Source organism: Pavona decussata, unplaced genomic scaffold (genome assembly GCF_977016875.1).
Source record: "Pavona decussata unplaced genomic scaffold, jaPavDecu1.1 SCAFFOLD_300, whole genome shotgun sequence".
Classification (NCBI taxonomy): domain Eukaryota; kingdom Metazoa; phylum Cnidaria; class Anthozoa; order Scleractinia; family Agariciidae; genus Pavona; species Pavona decussata.
In genome coordinates this window covers 1,309,800-1,330,281 of record NW_028145697.1, presented here as the reverse complement: position 1 = coordinate 1,330,281, position 20,482 = coordinate 1,309,800, and the positions used below count along the sequence as shown (strand labels likewise).

Here is a 20,482-nt window from a genome sequence, read left to right as displayed (position 1 = left end):
CAGACAAGGATTTTAATGGTTTTTTGAACTGGTAGGGGAGAGTCGGGGAGTGAATCCTAGGGCCTAGAGGCTCGCTCTTTCGTTCAACGCAAACGCAAACGCAAACGCAAACGCAAACGCAAATGCTAGGCAAGCGCAAGCAAACACACGTGTGAACTACCACAACGCAAACGCAAACGCAAACGCAAGCGCCAACGCAAGAAATAGAATTTTTTTCATTTCCTTGCGCTTGCATTTGTGCTTGCGTTTGCATTTCACACGTGTGAACCGGGGCAACGCAAACGCAAACGCAAGATGAACAACACTTGTTCCATGCTTCTGCGGTTTAAGTTGAAACCAAGATGGCGTCCTCATGCGAGGAAAAACTAGCAGAGAGTGTCAGGAAATATCCTGTGCTTTAAGAAAAAAGTTGCAGCGGATTCAAAGAAAAAAACAAGAGGCAACTTGCATGGAGTGATGTAGCAAGAGAAGTGAGGCTAGAAAACTGTATGCCTTTGCATTTGGCGCCTTCGCCTTAACAGACGACGGCCGAGAACGAGACAGAAAACAATCCTAAAACATCGCCTACGTCCGCTACCTTTTATCCCGTTCCCATAGCCCTTGCTTCCCGACTGCTGTTCTAGGGTAACGCACTGGGTAACGCGGAATCTGGAAACAAGATTGCCGCCATCTTAAGGTACTGAAATGCCCGTGCGTATCTCATTCTGCTTGCATTTGCGTTCCACGTGTGAACGTCTCTTGCGCTTGCGCTTGCGTTTGCGTTGCTCGTGTGAACCAGCCTTTAGCCGCTTCCTAGCTGCTTCGACTTTCCAACGAACTACAATCTCGTTCCCAGAGGCTGCGTTCCTTTTGGTCAGCACCAAGGAAGCAAGAGCTCTGGGCTAATTAATGTCAAAATCCAGCAAATCGAAATCTGATTGGCTAATACATTTCACCGAAAGTGTCTTCGGAGGTTTCAAACAAGAAATGAAATAGAGACTGTCAAAGATATCGAAGCAAAAATCGCCATAGAATCGAAATGCAACTAAATTTTCACACGCTTTTTTTTCAGTGAGGAAACACGACAAAGACAACAAGTCAAATCACATGACTCAACGGAAAAGGCGCGAAAACCTCTGCGATATGTTGCAGCGTTTGACAAAGCTGAATGACAGTTGACAATATCCCCCTTTAAACCGGAAGCAGGATCCTTGCTTCCGGTTTCTGATTAGCCCAGAGCTCGTGGACGTGTGGCCACCGCTGGCCTAAAACGCGCGCGGGCTCTGGGGACGAGATTGAACGAACTACCATTCGCGACTCCAGAGCTCTTCTGCGCATGACCGGCGGTCATTTAGATTGTTAGAAGCGTAAGCACTGGGGTCGAGAATGCCTAACTACCTGCCCCTGGGTCTCCGAAGATGCGCACAAACCCGACCCCATTCAGCCAAACGTTGTTGTTTTCTTAGAGGTCCGCAGCAGTGATTGCTGGCAGTGAAAAGCGTAAAGATTGATTGAATCTTGAACTTCAGAGTCTGCATGTTATTGAAAGACGCAGTAACTCGATCGTAGTTAGTCTACTATGACCCGATAAGTTGTAAGTTATAAAGTTTATTTGCAGGTAAGAAATTTGTAGACAAAACGAAGTTCACACATTTGCGGGTGGGTCATTTATATTGGTACTCGGTCCGTGATCTTTGCAATGAAATAAAAACAGATACTCTTACTCGTCGTTCTGATCAATCATATAAACACTGAGTACTCAGAATTTTCACTCGAATAACACTCTTGGAGCGACAACCTAGACTCGATCTATCATGTAAACAGTTCATCGCCTTGATTAATCGTATGAGCAGTAATCGGTCATGTTTGCGGTATAAAGTCAATACAGGGATACTCTATCGATCCTGTGAACAGTCTGATCTCTCTGATCGTTTATGTGAGCAACTGAACTTGCACTCGAATAACACTCGTGGAGTGATCTATGAACTATTGAAAATATTTTTTATCTGACCATTTCTAAGTGGAACGATCTGACTTTATTGTGGAACGATCTGACTTTTTTGTGGAACGATCTGACTTTCCTGTGGAACGATCTGACTTGGAATGATCTGACCATGGAACGAACTGACCAGATACCGCCACAGGCATCCCACGGAATTATTTTTGTGTTATTTCTAGATTTATTTTTTGCAAGTAATTTTCCTTCTCATGGGGATACCTTTTTGCTGTTCAGTCTTCTGATGAAAGAATATATAGTATTTTAATGCGCGTTGAAAAGTTGACGCACAAAATTCAATCTAATTTATCACTGCCACGTATTTAATCGCTTTCCCTGCCTTTTGTGTTATTACCAATATCCTTAATTTCATATTTTTGCTTGAAAACTTTAGGATAAGGGAGCCATTTAAATGAAACGACACTTTCAGCCTGCATGTGGTACTCAGTTGTGGGATACAATTTTGTCGCTTAGCATTGAGCCCCAGGACAACTGTAGAACAAAAGGAAACAACTGAACAAAACAGTTATAAAACTGAACCTCTCTTTATTAAAAAGGGACAAATTGGGAAATGTTAGGAAGATTACTCTCTTGTGTATGGATGGGTTAGCCAAAAGAACATGAGGTAACATGGTTACCGTAGTGAAGTTACTGTTATGGGAAGGTAGATGGTTGTGGTGGTTCGACCGCTAAACGAAAACTGGTCAACCAAACTTGGCATTTCTGTGACCTTCCTTCGAAAGACTTCAGGAACTGTTTCATCCCTGTGCGGCTTTGGTTCACGTCGATCACTTCTCTCGTCATGATCTGCAGTCCTTGCTCGCCGTTTTCGTCTTTTGTCACCGCCTGCGTTCGCCCCGCTCGAGTTTTGATGTCCACCCTTTTGAACACTCTTCGCTTACACAGGACGTCTAAAACGTGCCAACTGTCCGCCCTTAATAAATCGGACCTTAGCTGGTGGTACCATTTCCTATCATCCTTTACAATGGTGTTTCTATCATCAAAACTTCGCCCTGGCTTGATGACCGCTTTTTCCTGTTCTACTGACCCCTGCGGTAACCGCCCGTACCAGAGGCTATGTTTTCCTGTTCTACTGACCCCAGAGGCTATTTTAACGGGCTGTACTTCCACACCCCATCTCCCTTATGCTATTTTCCACCGCTATGGACATAACATCAACATCTTGGAGCTCCTAAATACTGTATCATGGTCATCCTCATGCTTTGGGGTACCCTTCTCTGCTGCCAGCGCATCATTTTCCAATGCGACAACATAACGTGAATAACGTCCTCGTCATCACCTCTGGCCATTCAAGTGTTTCGCAAGCTATGCATCTTTGTTAACGGTAAATCTGGTTTCTTACAGGCCACCATGACACCGACCGGCGGCATTTATCCCCTTCGCACCAGCAGCGTTTCGCTAAATTGACCGCAGACTTCCCCACCATTATATCTCCTGTTTTACACATTTGTTGGCCTTTGAAATCGACCTTTAATCTAGTCTTTTCTCTCCCTTCTCATGCAGGCATCCCCTCCGCTGACAGCGACCCTCTCATTAGGATTGCCGCATTCCCAGCTACCTCATCTTGTGTCACGGGTCCAAGCCCAGCCTTAAGCTCCGGGAACAATACAGAACCTGCGATCTCAATGAAATTCCTTTGATCAGTTCTTCTTTGAACGTTCTCTTGTTGAGGACCTCCTATCAACTATCTCCGCATATGCTGCTTTCTCAGTTGACCCGTCGAAAGTACAGTTGCGTCATCTCAACGCTATTCGCCTGCAATCTATCAGCAAAGTTCGTCTACAGACGCGTTTAATTACTAGATTTGAAAACGTATGGAAGCGTATGTTAGGAAGAGCAACCCTTCAAAAGTAACCAATCATGCCTGTTTTTTTGCTTTCCCTCTGTCGTCTCTTAGAATTCAAGTTAATAGCTCACTCTTTTCATAGCGGCCTTCTTCTCTTTTTTACGAAGGACAACCTGAGTGTCACCCACGGCTTCGAAGTTTGACGGCGACCGGCATCTCACAAGACGAAATCAAATTCACCGGCTCCGGTTGCTTGCTCCGTATCAAGTGGTCCAGGGCTCACCAATACAAAGACGGAATTCACATCGTTCCACTCTCAAGGACAAGTACCAACTCATCGCTTTGTCCGATTGCTATGCCTTAGTTCCGGCCGCCCCTTAAGCAAGCTAATTTCTTTTGCATCCTTACGGCTAATGGTCCCACCCCAGTCAATATCTCGTATAAATGATGTGGTATCGCTCACTACTCATGCCGTAAGCGGGGAAAAACTTTTTCTTTGTGAAAAATACCTTACCTCGTGTAAAAATGACCACCTTCGACACTCCTGTCACTCAGTCAGTCTCGAGTTACCAAGAAACATTGAGACTTATAGTGAACTTTATTATTGAATTAGAAATGTACGAAATATCATTTATTCATGCTGCTCGACCTGCTTACTATTAAATCTTTCATCCGCAGTTTTCATGTATTTCACATTCATACTTCACGAAAACTCACGAAACGACCAGCTGCCAGTTCCCCTTAGTCTCCCTCGCAGCCGTTCTGTGTGGGGAGGAGAGTTGCGTGACGAGAAACAGAACAGCTGCGAGGGAGTCTAAGTTACCTTGGATACCAGAGGGTTTTTTCTTGCCGCTAGGCCTTGGGATCGGCTTTTCGCGCGAGTCATATTAAAGACAGTAGGAGACTTCAAACGGAAACAGAGACCGCGCAAGAAAAGACTCTGGCATCCGGGATAGTTCTTAGTTGGACAAATACAGTTGAAGCTTCATGTGCGACCACCTCTTTTAAGCGACCATCTCCCATAAGCGACCACATGCCAAAACACCACATTTTTCCCAGTCAAAGCTTTATAGTTGGAACCTCTCGAAAACGACCACGTCTCGTAAGCTGTCACGTTCCCATTTTTGAGGTGACGGATATATCTTTTCATTGCTTTTAACCTCTTGTATAAGCGACCACTTGACACATGGTACAATCTCCATGTTCGCTGTATTACTATGCTACTCAGAGTTTACGAGGAACTTTAATCACAACCTAACACAGCTCGTATTCTAACTTGGAAATGTATGCCATAAATTCTCTTCTAATAACGAGATGTGTGATAGCCCTGTTCTCGGAAGAGACCCCCTCTGGTTCGGTTCTCGTAAGCGACCAGCTACCGTAAGCGACCACTAAATCTTCTAAGTCTTGGCATTTTGGGTGGTGGCTTACGGGAGGTTCGACTGTAGCCAAGTTGGTAAAAAAAAAAAACTGCACCTGCATCGCAGAGGTCCTGGGTTCGAAATTGTTTCACAGGTTCTCTCTCTTCGCAGCTAATTTAGCTGTGTTCCCATGGTAACTGCGATGTTCTTTTACCTATTAAATTACCTTTAATTTTGCATAGTTTATTTAATTGTGACGCTTGTCTTTTGTACCATCAAGATCATTAATTTGAAAGAACAGAATGATGGCAAACCTTAATTGTTATAAGTAATTTAAGGCGATTTCCATTTGCCAGAACTGGCAGGCCAGATAGATCATTTCACAAACGGAATGTGCCAATTATTAAACAACAGTTTATATGCCACTTTTCGGAATTCCTTTCAAATAGCGCTCACCCTTCTCAGAATGTGTCATTTTGAAGAATTCGAGTAGGCAGTCCTTCAAATTGGTTCACTCCATTTACGGATCGACTAGTCTGATTGGCCAGTTCTGACAGATGGAAGGCGTCCTTATATCTTCAGACCCTGATTTCACCACTGCCAAATTGGCCCTTTGGTGCTGAATCATATCGGTTGAATTCACATTATGGTTTTATGATTCACAACTGTGTCAGCTCTATGAATTTTACATGAGGTGTTCCTTTCAAAAGGTGCACGAAGAACGGCCAGCTCTCAGCCCTTCAGGACAAGGACCTGGAAGGGATTCTGATTTCCCCAGGGGATAGTAGAGAAACAGTTGATTGCTGTGAAAATAAACCTGAGTAAGTCTCGATCAGATGTACAGGAAAATTTCGCGACACCAAATCTATGCGCTTATCTTGAGTTTTGTAATGACAAGTAAAATTACGTTCCTTTATTGCGAAAGGCTTTAGCATATTTTTCAAATTCGCAAAACTGAAATTGTTTTTTAAAGTCGAGAAATTATAAAAATTGGAACGAAAACTTCCTGTAGTATGACTATTTTGCAACGAAAGTAATTGAACCCATGTAAATATTTTTGGAATGCAAAGAAGGTGCCTATTTTTGTGGTATTATTCAATTTATGAAGTAGAGATGCCATGTTCAATTGCATTCATTTGTTAGTGAATTACTATTTATGACAAAATTCCTTGTTGTAACAGAGGCGGTTTTGATAATTATTTAAAGTGTTACTGTAGGTCAGCTTGCACGTAGATGATTCATTTAGAGGCGTTTCATAATCAAAATCAAAGCGTCACATCTCCGTATTTGTTACAATCAATGCAGGTAGTGAGTAGCCTGCGTGGCAGGCGCTAGAAAGGGGAAGGGAGAGGGGAAAATTTGGCGCGCGAGAAACGCGCGGCGCAAGGGAGAGGGGAAAAGGAAGCGCCTGCAGCGAACCCATTGTTTATTTCGTCTCGCCCCCTCATTAATATGCAAACGGCCAACATTTGCGACCGTCTGCCTGTCAAATGCCAGCCAATAGAAGTATTTTTTTCGCAGGAACCCAGAGTGCGCGAAATATTGGATAAACACTAAGCGGTATGGCCGATCGAAAAGAATTACGCTATTGCGTACAGGATTTCAAAAATTATTTTCCACAGTGTGTTAGTTTTAAGGACTTTGGGCGGTTAAACCTCCTGGGTGTTTGTATGTCTCACAAATCAATGATTACTCTGCAACAGCGAATGGGTGAGAATTTTGATCACAAGGCGATTATTTAATTGGCAGAAATCCATCGAGTGCAATAAAATAAATACTGTGAAATCAGCGAGCTTTTCCGACAAATTACTCGCAGATAAACCCATACTCTCCACTTCAAAAAGTCGGTCGTTAATAATGCTAGTAAGAGGGCAAATTACTTGCACAGAAGCAGTTTGAGTGTCGCCATTGCGATTTCTATTTTCCTAATAACACCAGCAACTGGAAGATAAGACTCCTTCCGAAACCCGTCGGTAAAACTGCCACCAAGTCTTTCTTTCCATACAGTTGTTTCCCCGCTTTTCTCTGTTCATCTTTCAAGATTATTTTGCGACCTTTATCTTCTAACTCCAGCAAGATTTCCTTCAAAATTTGCTCAAACTTGGCTTCCCTGTCTGTTTCGAGTGCATCTGCAATATTGATTTTCAGTCTCAAATGGCTTCCAAAACATCTGGACCAATCAGAAGGTCGTATCAGGCAATGATTGACGCATAATTAAAAACGACCCAATGGCGATTTTTCGTTCGCCGGCGAACGAGAAAGACGAAATAAACAATGGGTTTGCTGCAGGCGCTTCCTTTTCCCCTCTCCCTCGCGCCGCGCGTTTCTCGCGCGCCCAATTTTCCCCTCTCTCTTCCCCTTTCTAGCGCCTGCCACGCAGGCTAGGTAGTGAGTATTTCGTGTTTAATCAGTGCTGTGACTAATGTTTATTCTAACTATTATATTGGCGCCAAGGGAGCTCAGGGCGAGGGACTGGGACGAGACCAGGTGTGGTGCGCGGTTCAACCGCGGTCAAACGTAAGAAATAGTCTCTTCAAAGATAAGGCTTTTACCTGGAGAGCTTAAAGCTGGTAAGTTTTTTTTACGTCAAAGAGTCATCAAATACATACATACATACATACATACATACATACATACATACATACATACATACATACATACATACATACATACATACATACGTACATACGTACGTACGTACGTACGTACGTACGTACGTACGTACGTACATACATACATCTGAGCTGATTTTCCAGAAGGTGGCTACAGAAATTGAAGTTTTTGTTACCTTTTCTCAAGATATTTATTTATTTATTTTAGCGTTTCTTATTGAATTTCAAATCAGTAACTTAATAGATTACAATGGTCATTAGCAAATATTTGTAAAACCAAAATATTTTTTTCCTACCCCCACCCCCTCCCCTCCTGATTTGCAAACCTAGCCCCACTCTCTCTCAAACGTCTTCTAACCGCGCAACGATTTGGCTTTGAATTCGGCGCGCGCTCTGAGATCAGAACTAAGTCATTAGACCTAGCGTTTCGTTTGGCTTCCTGAAGCAAAGTTTTCCTGAGGACATCATTAAGTCTAGTGAGGGAAGAAGTCTTACGAGTGCAGTTCCTGCCTCGTCTAATATGCTTGCTACCAGTAGTCCTGTTTTAAGCTAAACGGGTAATTTTCAGTTACTCGGGCTTGGACTATTAAAGGCTTGTATATTGTGGGCTTTGCTTGAGGAGGTGACAGTCTTTGGCTTTAAAAAGTAGGTCTTAGGGATGAGTTCTATTCGGGCAACGTGAAATTGTCGCGAATTTTTCACCCAGCCAAAGACTTAGTTTATTTTTGTGGTGGAAAAGGGCGCTAACCCTTCCCTTTTCAAATGTTGATTGCAACATCCGGGACTTCAGTTAGTATGGAAAACACTAGCAAGGATGGGCAAGGATTTTCTCCTCAAAAAGCGTGAGTTTGAAAAGCTATTCTATTATTTTTCGCCGTTATAACTGTAGCGTTGTTAGGCTAGTCATCGATTAGTCGAGAAGTGTGATTTTGGTCGGATTTCCGGACTCAATGTCATAAATAATTTCCAGATGTTCGTTCGGCGTGATTCTCATTACGTCTTGAATTTATAATTAAGACGGAAAACCATTTTAAAACGCTGTCTTGCCATGATTAAGCCGATTCTTTTGTAAAAGGCTAGTCTTTAGCGCTTAAAGACCGGGTTTTGGTTGAAATTTAAGATGCGTTAGCGCCGTTAATAATATTGCCAAATGTCACACTTGTTTAGTCGGATCACAGGTCATGTCTCATTTCACTCAGGTGTCAATGTCACGTCTAATTCAAAAGAAAAGCCCCTCTTTTCTCCTGCATAGTATTTCCTGACCTTACTTTCTTGTGATGAACCGTAACTGGAGTATTGTTAATGGCTAGCATATTCCTTCAGCTTAGAAAGTCTCAAAATGTGCTCAATTTCTGTAGCCACCTTTTTGCAAATCAGCTCAGACATACATACATACATATACATATCATATACATATGACTAAGTAAAAGGTTTCAAGTTTTTTTAAAGTGAATTATATGGATACTGATCGGCCCCGCCTGTGTTTAAAGTTTGAAAACTAGACATACTTCACACTAAAAAACGTGAAACATGCATGTTTTAGTAAACTCATAGAATGATTACGTAAACTACCGTGGCCGAGAAGAGACTTCAGACTTCAGACTTCAGTAGTTAACTCACAGATTAACAGAAATCTTATCACCTTTGAGCTATCCAAGTAAAAACCATATCTTTAAACGACTTTTTATTATTGTTGTTATTATTATTGTTATTACTGTTATTATTATTATTATTATTATTATTATTATTATAATTATTATTATTATTATTATTATTGTTATTGTTATTGTTATTATCATTATTATTATCATTATCATTATTATTATTATCATTATCATTATCATTATCATTATCATTATCATTATCATTATCATTATTTGTTTTAATTTGTCCGCGGTTAAGGTGCGCGGTCGGGGTGTCGCCACAGTCCGTTTTCGTTCAAACCGTCTATTAAGTTTGTTGTGGATAAAAACACGACCGCCTGCCTATTTCTTATTTCAAAGTGTCGATTCTGTGAACGAAATTTAAATTAAAGCCACTGGAGAGATTTAGAATCGTGTTCACTCGGCAAACGGCAAACAGGTTTCCATTTATGTCTCCACAAAAGAATTGGTAAATAAATGAGAATAGTGCAAAATAATTCTGGCATTTGATACTAACACGAAACTACTCAACCTTACTTAGAAACGGAAAACAGCGAGTGCTAGGCAAACGTAGGATAGTCTTGGTCACGTGGTCATTTTTGCCGTTTTTCGTAAACATAATCCTAACTCTCTCTTAACATTGTACGGCAACTAAGCAGCATTTTACTGTATGGCAATTCTAGCAAAGCGAATCACCCTTCAATTTCAGTCGTCACTCACTCCGATATCTTCTTTTCAAAATGTCAGTGCATCTTCACAGCATAATAATCACCATCGCAGTAAAGTACCGCTCAGTAGCTTTCATTTAAATGGTCAAACGCTGCGGTTTTATCCAAAGACTCAATAATCAGATCGACAATAAACAGCGTAATAAACAGCACAAATAATTTGCTTTTCAGTCATTGTTTAATTGTCAGATTATTTGAGTGGAGCGCCTTTAAACTTGCTTGATGTAGCTAACTGCACCTCCACTATAAACAAAGTATTTACATTTTTTATTTGTAAACATTTACATTGCTACAATTAAGAATTTCGTTTACAGTCGTAGTATCAAAGTCACTTTCTTGAACAGTTCAAATTTGCGTTGATTTTACTTCAAGTTTAAGCCGTATCAGCATTAATCAGTTATTCTAGTTTCTTTAATGCCTGGGGTTGTATCAGATAGCTTTTGTGCTGGAACAGAAGCTTACAAACATTACAAGTAAAACACTTTTTAGGTCGTTTCATTTTTGTACGGCATAGGGTTTTGCTATTGAAAGTAATGTTCTGCCTCTCCTGTTTACATTATATTCTATAGTTTTCTGCTTTCCACCAAACACAAAAACAAAATTCTGCGTGAAGCTAGGGAGCACAACTTTGTTTCACATAGTTTCAACGAAAACAGCATGGATGCATAAAACTTATTTTTCAGACGACACCCGCTATTATACAGATAAAGGTCGACGCACATTAAGCGACTGGTCGCAGGTTCTTGTTACCGGAACAAGTCTCTGCATCGAGTCGCCTGCACGGCGCACACAAAGGGACCAGTCTCAGGGACAAGTCCCCTGTAGTGTTTACACGAGCGCTTTTGTCACAGGGACACTCCGATTTTCCCTTTAATTGGTTGATGGTTTTTGTCTGTTGTCCAAAAGACTTGTTCCACAAACAAAATACAAATTGAATGGAGGAGTCCCCGCGGCTTGCCCCACGAATTGAAACTAGTTTGAAAGTTTGAAATCGTGTTACAAGTCGCAGGGATCCAAGTAAGTGCCCCGTGACTAGATTATTTGACGAATGCGGGTAGTTTAAAAAGGGACTTTGTCCCTGCGACTTGTTCCTGTGACTAATCTCCTTCGTTTGTGACAACATTAAAATCTAGTTTAAATAAATAACAATGGCAGAAGTATTTAGATACTGTAAAAGTTTTGACGACAACAAACAATTAAAATTAATATTTTTTGTTATATACAAAGATGGATGCAATGATTGAGTTGCATTGTTTTTTGCTCAGTGAAAGCCATTTTACTGGCCCCGCTCGCTTATTATCAAACTACAGCTATACTAGTGCTGTTCGTATTACGTGCAAAACGATTATGAATATGCCACGATATCCACCGTAAAGTGAGTTCTTTGTACAGTAAAAAAAACCGCCTCAGGCGTCCTATAAATAACAATCAATTAATTATCTATCGTTTAACCGAATTTAAAGATGGTCTCGCTTTGTTACAGGTCCCCATAAACAACTCTAGAAGAAGTGCAGCATTTTACTTTAGAAATGTCAACTCTCGAATCTCGTTATGAATAACCGGCAAAATTATCTCATCAACTCAGTTTATAAAAACCAAATATGCGTATTACTTTTACTTGTGCGTCATGCATCATGGTCTATGACACTCCTGGGGCCCGTTTCTCGAAAGTCCCGGTAACTTACCGGGCCTGCTAAGTGTCTTTGGTGACAAATGTTTCTTACCAGAAGTCAATTTTTGTTAGCATTGAATACTAAATTTTAAAGTCTTGTAATTCTATGAAAACATTGGCCAAGTACCATATCTGTAGCCACTTTGTAATCGGCGAAAAAACATTTAAAAATACACTTATCGGGCCCGGTAGGTTCAGTACCGGGACGTTCGAGAAACGGACCCCTGGGCCGGAAAGAAAAATAAAATTACAATAAAAAACAAATAATTAATACAAAAGAAAGAAATTGAAATAAAACGAACAGAAAAAAAAATACAAAAAGGCAAAAAATATCAAAATTTTTCTTAATAAAAAAGAAAAAGTAAAAAAAATACCCAAAATATTGGAATAGACGCAAAAAATGCTATGGCACTGATGGTCACAATACTATGCTATGTTTTAAAGTGGAAGCATTGATATTTTGAATTCATTAAAATCAAACCCCTCTACTTGAACACATGTACACAGTGTTTTCTCACGTCAGTAATACACAGCTGCCCAGTGGGTGACACAGCAACAAAAAGCGGATAAGCAAGACCAGTGGGGTGATCTTGTATTTTGCTGACAAATTTGCCATCAAGGGTTAAAATTGGAATTATGCTGTTATTAGAGTCGCACACCACCAGGTTTGAAAACTTGTCAACAGCGAGGCCAATTGGAGTAGGAAGCTGTCCGTCACCAGCCCCCAGTGTGTCGATTTTATGTAAAAACAATCCATCGTTGCTGAATACTTTCATATTATTTCTCAAGAAATAGGAGACAACAAATATGTCCTGATGAGAAATAGCGAACATCGGTGTCTCATGGTCTGGATCTCTGATGGTGAGTAACAGCTGTGTACCGTCAGGGGACAGGACCTTGACTGTTTTGTCACCCAAGTCACACACCACCATGCGTCCATCGCGTGCAAAAGTCAGGCGGAATGGTTCCTTCAGGTGTTTGTTGGTGATCTTTGTAACCAATTGCCTTCTTTCGTTAAAATGAAAAATCTTGTAAGAAGCAATGACAATTAGATTACTAGACCTGGTGAATGCTACTGAAGTGGGTTGAATTATTTCTTTACGACTCACAGTGCTTAAATGTCTGCCTTCTGAATTAAACAGCTGCACCCTATTGTTATTATAATCAGCGACTGCAATGTTTCCTGTGTTCTCATCTATTGCAATGTCATAGGGTTGATCAAACTGTCCTTCTCCTTCCCCGTGTGACCCAAACGAGAACAAGGGCCTGTAATGATGTGGAGACACATGAAGACTCCATGGACTACCAGTCATCGGCTGACCGTTAATTTCAATCACCAGGTCATGTGTACCGACACAATCTGGTGTGTAGGTGACCCTGTATTCACCATCTTTGCGAAGAGTGATTTCGTTCTTTAAGTTCTCTCCTGATGGTGTCACTACTTTCACAATAATCTGATCATCTTCATCGTAACACTGCTTTTGGTTGGAATCTTTCGTTGTTATAAGAAACTCAGCTTTGTTTCCGACGTCTGCTTCTTTCAAGCCTTTTCCTTCTGCTACTGACTGCAAATGATCCGTGTTACTAACAACAAGTCGACCAGGAATAGCGCATCTTAGAGTCTCAACAAGATCTTCATTTATTTCGTACCTTACATGTAGTGTTGTATGAAGCGGCTTGTTCATGTTCAGTTTCTCAACGTTGAGAAGTTCTCTACACCGCTCGACGAGAGTTTGATGCACTTGCAGGATTTCAATGCTTTTGTTTCTTTGTAAGATAGCCTCGCAATACTCCACGGATTTTTGTAACTGGTCGATGGAAGTCTGAAAGTGTTCCAACTGCGTTGCGTTACCTCTTAATTCTGTTTGCTCAATAACATCTAACTTACTCATCGTGGTTGTTTCATATTCTTTCAAAACTCGCATTAGTTCCTCAAGATATGTTAATGCTTTGTTTCGAGCTGCGGCAATTTTCTCTCTGCTTTTCCTCGTTTTTTCTTTAGACCTTTCTACTTGTAACTCGAAATCAGCAACTTCTTTCTTCATTTCTTCTGTAATCTCTTCTATGTTAACTTTGCATTCCTTGGCGGCTTGCTCGATATCTACTTTGGTGTGATGACTGTGACGCGTCTGCCCACACTTGTCACAGATGCAGACTTTACATTGTTTACAGAACAAGTTAAGAAGTTCACTCTCGTGATGTTTCTCTCGGCAAACCAGAGAGGTATCAAATGACATCTCCGGGTTGAGGATTTTACCTTAAGTAGATCGAGTATAAAAGGGGTAAGTAAAGTCATGTTAATTCTAGGCTTAATTTCCGCTGTTCCCTCGGGTCTCGTTTTCCTTCTTGAGTTGCGGTCTCGTACCGAGAGTCCTCAGGCTCCTTGGCCATCGGTTGGTCGCGAGGAGAGACCCTGGGGAACTATAAAAAGTTCTTTTTTTTATTGGCTGTCCTTTCAATGGCTTGTATTGTTTTACGGCAGAAACCCTGCGGTAATAAAATTCCAGTTCCTTAGAGTCTCCCCTGGCGACCGACTGCTGGCCAAAGAGCGTCAGAGGACTCTGGATACAAGATTGTCTGAGAAGAGGCATGAGCGCGGGCTCATTTTCCAAACAGCGGCTGGTAATCGTCCCTATGTTAATGCTGTTAATATCGTTAATTCTAAACAGGGTTCTGAAGGAATAAAATGAGAACTGGGATCTACATGTACTTTTTTTTCCTTGAAAAATGGGATTCAGTGCACTGGGAATAGGATTTGATAACTATTTTTGGACACTGGGAATGGAATGGGCTAGAAGCTGGAATTGAGCAAAATTTGTGTATTCTTTTTAGAAAGAATACAAAAACCAACAAACACAAACCAATAAGAATTAGACCCAAAACCAAATGTGAGTTGTTTGGTTGCGTTTTCACGACCTTGGCTCCATTTTCTTGTATTTGCTTTGAGGTTTCATGATTATTTTGTTTTTGGTATTTACACTGCAAAACAGCTGGCAGTCCTCGAATAATCCTTCTCAACAAGAGAAGTGAAGTAACATATTCCATGCTTCCAGCTATTCCAATATCCCTGGCTGAGCCGAGCATAAGCTATCAAAGCATCATTTTCTTTTTCCTTTTATGCTGTTTCAATAATTTTGTTGCGACAGGTCACAGTGATTACTTTGGTCCAATTACGACACTAAGACGACTAAATACCACACTGACTGCATAAAAAGCTATGTAAACACTTAAAGGGTGGAGCAATTATAATAACATTGTTCTACTTTACTTTTCAACTTTGTTAGTTAATGACTGAAATTAAGTTTCTGATTGTGGTACAATGCATGAATTTGTGTAAACGTGTCTTGTACTAAGTTGGGGCAAAGTTTTGTTAGATATAATTCATGATATTTGAGAGTATACAATGCAGGTTTGGCAAGATGTGGGATGGGTCCTGTAATCGGGGAGCAGAACGTGATATTATGTATTGATTGAAATGTTCATCGAGGGATAGTAATGGGGTCTGGTACCTGAAGAGGCTATGCTCTTATTAATTTAGGGAATGCATGGGATTTTGCCCATAACCCTCCCCCCCCCCCATCCTTTCCTGGATATTTTTTTTATTGTGCATTATACTGTATTTACTTGGAAGCATTTATTTATTTATTCACCACGACATACAAACATAGACTAGGATCATACATAAGTTTAGAGTAAATAATAATAGTAAAAGAAGAAGTAAGAAGTGGCGAGGAGACCTCAAGAAACCCCCGAGCTTATACTGAGAGGTCTCCTCGGAGATATGTTAGGACTTTAAGACCAGTTAAGACATTGTATTTAGATTTTTTAACATACGGTGGTAAGAGTATAAAGACATAACAGAGTGGGACGTTTCATGCAATTAACTGAGGAAATCAAGAAGCTTTCTTTTGAAGGTGGATAGACTAGGGGAAGACGAAATTGATAATGGCAAAGCATTAAAATATAAAAATATTCATCACAGAAACTTGTAAATCATTTCACGTAACCCTATGGTGGGATCAAGGTGGGACTCCTGACTGGATAAAATTAAGAGTATCCATGAGCCTTTTCTGATTAATGCTCGTAAAACAGTTCTCTCAAATATTAATTGAAGCATTTTTCAAGCAGATGTTCATGAATATAAATTTTTCAGGAGGCTACTGTTTGGTTGAGTTGCCCAGTTCTTGTGCTTTTCTAAAAAAGATACCAAAAAATTGGAGCAATAATAAGGTGGCCTGACAGCTTGAGCTTATGAAATTACGTGAAAGAACTGTTTGATAAGGTAGGTATTGCCTTGTTAAGGACGGTGCCTACTAATATCAAAGAATTTTTGTGCGGTTTATGACTATGCGGGAAAAGCAGATCTTAGGAAGGCCTGTTGGAATCCAAAACGAAAATTGGGGGTAGCCACGCATTTTTCAGAGATAATTAAGCAATAATATCTTAAAAGCGCCAAAATATGAAGCAATGTATGGGATTTTTTCCCAAATTGAAGCTTAATTATCTCTGAAAAATTCATGGTTATACCCCCAATTTTCTTTCGAGCCTGATACCAAAAGCGTTTGCTAAGTTCTGCTTTCTCTGCATAGTTTTAAACCGCGCAAAAATATTCCTGTATTAGCAGGCACCACCCATAGGAAACCCAAGTATCTAGAGATGCGCAGAACGTATGCGCAGTAACATTATAGTAGGCACCGTACGCGTCCTTAAATGCAAGTCGCAGAAAACGTACATCATATATGCTAAAACCTATCTCCCAGTTATGCAAAAAGTTAAATACTATTGTACTTTACTTCCTGATCGTAATTCAACACAATTACCTTTTGTGTGCTTTTGAAAAGGGTAAATAAACAGGAAAGAGAAAGGAGGGACAGGGGGTTGGTTGAGGGGCAGTCAGTTCCCTCCCTTGCGGTACATTTTTGTGACAGTTGAAAAGGGAGTGTTCAGTTTTAAATCAAAGATACTCTTCAAAACTTAATTGTAGATTAATGTTGTTGTTGCCATTTGTTTTCATAGAATGTGCTGAGTTTGTTTGTGGATTGTGTGTGGATTATTCAGTCGTGCTTGTCTGAGAAACTTTGATCATGCACTGATGGGACATTTGTTGTTGTAAATTGATTGGTATTTCTAGTTGGATTTTAAATGATTTCCAGAGGAGAAAGAGTTTAAATTGTGAGATTTATAATGCTGGATGCGATGGATTTCCTCTGTCAGTTCACATTATGCTGTGTGGTTTCCGCAATGTAATGATCTCAGTGACAAAGAGCGGAACCTTTGTGCCCAGCCATGCTGGAAATTGAGAGGATCACAGAAGCACCCCCCGCCCCCCACCTCTTAAAACATCACCCCCCAAGATCCTTGATAGTCTGTAACATGAACTATGGTTTGTGTAAATTAAAATATCTATCAATAATTTATGGATATCATAATTAATTTACACAAACCATAGTTCATCTTACAGTATCAAGGGTCTTAGGGGTAATGATTTAAAGGGCGAGGGGGGGGGGGGGGTGTTTAGGTTACATGTTGTTTGTGTTTACATGACAGTGCAACAATTCACCTTCGGCACATGTTTCCTTCTTTGAAGACACAGTGGATTCTACCAAGTCATCAATCTTTTTTGTGAGGTTTTTTATGTCGGTGCCGATTTCCTTCAACTCATCTTTTATGTTGTCTTCGTCATTTTTCCACTGACTGAGAAGCTCCTTGTAATGTTCCTCCACAGCAGGATCCATACATTCTGTTTCAAGATTGTCAACAGCTGTTTTATAGGCAACTCCTCCCAGCCGCACCAGAGTGTCCCGGATCTCACTCCAATATTTGTTAAAAGTTGTATCATCAACAGAAGCACACTCAGCGTGAGCATAAACAGTGTTTCTGAAGTACTTCACACGAGCGATGTCTGCTTCAAGACTTATGTCTGTTGAGGGAGGAAGGGAATCCCAGCCTGATGCTGGAGCAGCTAGGCCACAAATGTTGCGCAACAGGACCATCAACAGAGTGGTGTCAAAAAAAGCTGATGATACAGAAGATGGGATGGCAGGGAAGAGCTTGCCCCACTGAGTTGGGTTGATTATCTTCTTTCCTTTCAGCATCAGCAATGAAGCTTTGTTTGCCGCCAAGACAGCTTGTAGATTTGCTGTTAAGTGGACGGCATTGAATTGGTCTCTCAGTGCCTGGGTAACGATATCCACCAGCAGACGACACAACCGAGCATAGTTGGTCGTCTCCTTCGTAGATGCTGTTGCAGTTGCCATAGAGATGAAGTATTAATCTAAGAAAACAAGTTTGGCTGATTACTGACAGAGTGTATTCAGTGGTCACTTTCTACAGCTGATATTGCTGGCGTTAAGGATTTGGGAAGTAAACAATCTCTCGTTAAACAACGCAATACCTTTGCCAAATAAGGGAAACCGATGGGAGTGATTATATTTTACGTAATCTCTCCTCTTTGATAATGTTATCTTAAATCACTCCAGAGAAATCTAAGGAACAGTGTGAAATTGCTTATCATGATGAACAAGGTGGCTAAAAAACATTGAGCATTTTCCTGTAAATTAGGTGTATTGTTAGATTTTGTATAAGGTGGTTTGAACCTTGGAAACCTTGATTGAAATACTACAGTGGAGGCCTCACCTATACTGCTATTAAAATAGTTGTGGATCGATCTTCAACTGTGTTACAGTAAATGATTCTAAGTTTTAAGTATGTCTGGAAAATCTTGAGTATGACCATGGATTCAAGAATGCTTTTGAGCAGTGTTGCCCTGTAATGCTGTTTATCATGATTAGTTTAAGGTGGTTCAAAAAAATGGTGTTGGGGGAGGGGGGAGTTCCTCTTCTATAAAAATAGGTGGAGATCTTCAACTGTGTTGCACTGAATGGTTCTAGCTTTTCAGTGTGTGGAGGAATTCTTTCAGAATGACAATTCAAGTGATAGCTTCTGAGCAGTGCTTTCTTGTGATTCTGTTTGTAATGAAGTTCAAGTTGGTACAAACTTTTCAATTTGTGGAGGGCCAGTCATTTTACTATTCAAGAACCATTTAAGTGTGACCATTAATTTAAGAAAAAAGATAGTTGATCAGTGGTTTGTGATGTTGTTTAGCATGATACAAAAGGTAGTTCAGAGTTTTAATTCAGTGCTTCAAATTCTACAGTGTGGCCATTCAAATGAATGTTACAAGCTTTGAATAAGTTTTCATTTCTTTGTCAATGGAAATTTTTTTTAAAAAAATTTTTTAGACAAGCTAGGTCTCAGTTTTAGCACAGGATGATATATTACCTAATTCATATAGTGGGTATTGGGAAAGATGAACTCTTACTTGCCTTACCTTTGAGTTTTATTTGGATCTTTAACGTCCACAAATTAAACTTATCCTGAACTCTTAGTAAAGCTGCATACGTCTGTTGGAAAAGAGACATCATTAATTAAATGGAGACTTAAATGTATTAATTAATTGGAGGAATAGTTCAAGTTTCATTTAAAGCCGAGTGAATGTTGGTGTGGATGTTTCAGAACTAAGATTAGTTGTTTTCAATTGTTGCAACGATATGATTATTTGACACCAAGACAAGCGAATGAATTAAAATTGGAGTCATTTCCTCCATAGTCTTTTCCTTACACAAAACCTGCCCAATGATGCGTACATGCATCTGAGCAATACATTTCAGGACACATTAACTGCCAGCTGGGATCAGCCCCGTAGGAAAACTTTACCAGTAATCAAGTTGAAAGACTGAATCATTCTGAATTTAGATGTTTATTATGATCAGAACTTTTAAAACACGTTTTAATACAACGGTATCCAGACGCCAAACAGATTCTAATTTGTGTAAATGCAAATGAGCTTCAGTTTCTCGATTCTTTGCTGAAATGCGTTTCTTAGTAATAAACAATAAGTGAGTTCTGTTTTTTCTGCTACAACTGCAGTAATCGGTGAAAGCTACATAGGCACGCTTGTGTACTGAAGGTATGAGCTATGCATGTCCAAGATGAAACAAACCTGAAATGTCGCAATACTGATCACAGATCAGGGAGACGCCGCCCCACAAGCTGATGTCAGTCGACCGTGGATCGGAGTGGAAACCTTAAATCTGCCTTGATAAACTCTGAAAAATTAATAAAATTCATCTGAAATCATCACATATTATTTGTACCGTCATGATTGAGGTATGCTTAAGTCTTCGACTTCCTTTGCGAGGTACTAATGAGCAATATTTCCGTTTGCGTGTGTTCGTGATCACAAGCGGCGCGGCTCACGCGATCGATGGTAGTCTGAAATCATGTCAGTACGCTCCTGATCTTTTATTCCTTCAACTCTTCAAAAGTGTTGATGAATAAATATTATCAGGGCTTGAGAAAGAGTATATATAAAAGCCAAGTTAAGTTAGTGTTGAGTCGATTACCGGTAAAGGGCCATACCTTAATCAAGCCGTTTCTGTCCGCGAAACGAGAAGTAGCTCGTGCAACTGAAACCAGTTTTCTGCACAGTTAAGAAAACGTTTTGGTCGCTGTTTAAACCACAGATTATTCTGAATTGCTGACCTTCCAAATAGAGAATTACGAACACTGAAATGAAAATCAACCCCGTAGTCAACAGCCTGAGGTGTTCTGCAAAGTCACGAGATTTCTAAGAAAGACGGGAAACATGAAACAATCTGTTGTTTACATCGTAACAGCAGTTA

General features: G+C 40.3%; 4 protein-coding genes across 6 annotated transcripts in view; 1 reads left to right on the top strand and 3 right to left on the bottom strand.

Moving 5' to 3' along the window:
• The window catches only part of LOC146454533 (uncharacterized), a 34,694-nt gene extending 14,538 nt beyond the window's left edge, over positions 1 to 20,156 (bottom strand). For 2 of the 3 annotated variants that reach the window (XM_085095411.1, XM_085095415.1), the window contains exon 1: positions 19,801 to 20,156. The gene's annotated coding sequence lies outside the window, so the exon portion shown is untranslated. The remainder of the gene's footprint in view (positions 1 to 19,800) is intronic. The other variant, XM_085095416.1, reaches the window with a different exon arrangement.
• The window catches only part of LOC146454528 (uncharacterized), a 92,301-nt gene that overhangs the window by 14,538 nt on the left and 57,281 nt on the right, over positions 1 to 20,482 (bottom strand). The gene's annotated exons all lie outside the window — the stretch shown is intronic.
• The window catches only part of LOC146454531 (uncharacterized), a 70,574-nt gene that overhangs the window by 45,709 nt on the left and 4,383 nt on the right, over positions 1 to 20,482 (top strand). The gene's annotated exons all lie outside the window — the stretch shown is intronic.
• LOC146454532 (uncharacterized) lies at positions 9,636 to 20,448 on the bottom strand. Its single transcript, XM_085095417.1, has 3 exons — positions 20,220 to 20,448; positions 17,359 to 18,072; positions 9,636 to 14,055 (listed from the first exon to the last, which is right to left on the bottom strand). The coding sequence occupies exons 2-3, from the start codon at positions 18,053 to 18,055 to the stop codon at positions 12,284 to 12,286; spliced, it is 2,469 nt and encodes an 822-aa protein (XP_084951543.1). The 5' UTR covers positions 18,056 to 18,072; positions 20,220 to 20,448; the 3' UTR covers positions 9,636 to 12,283.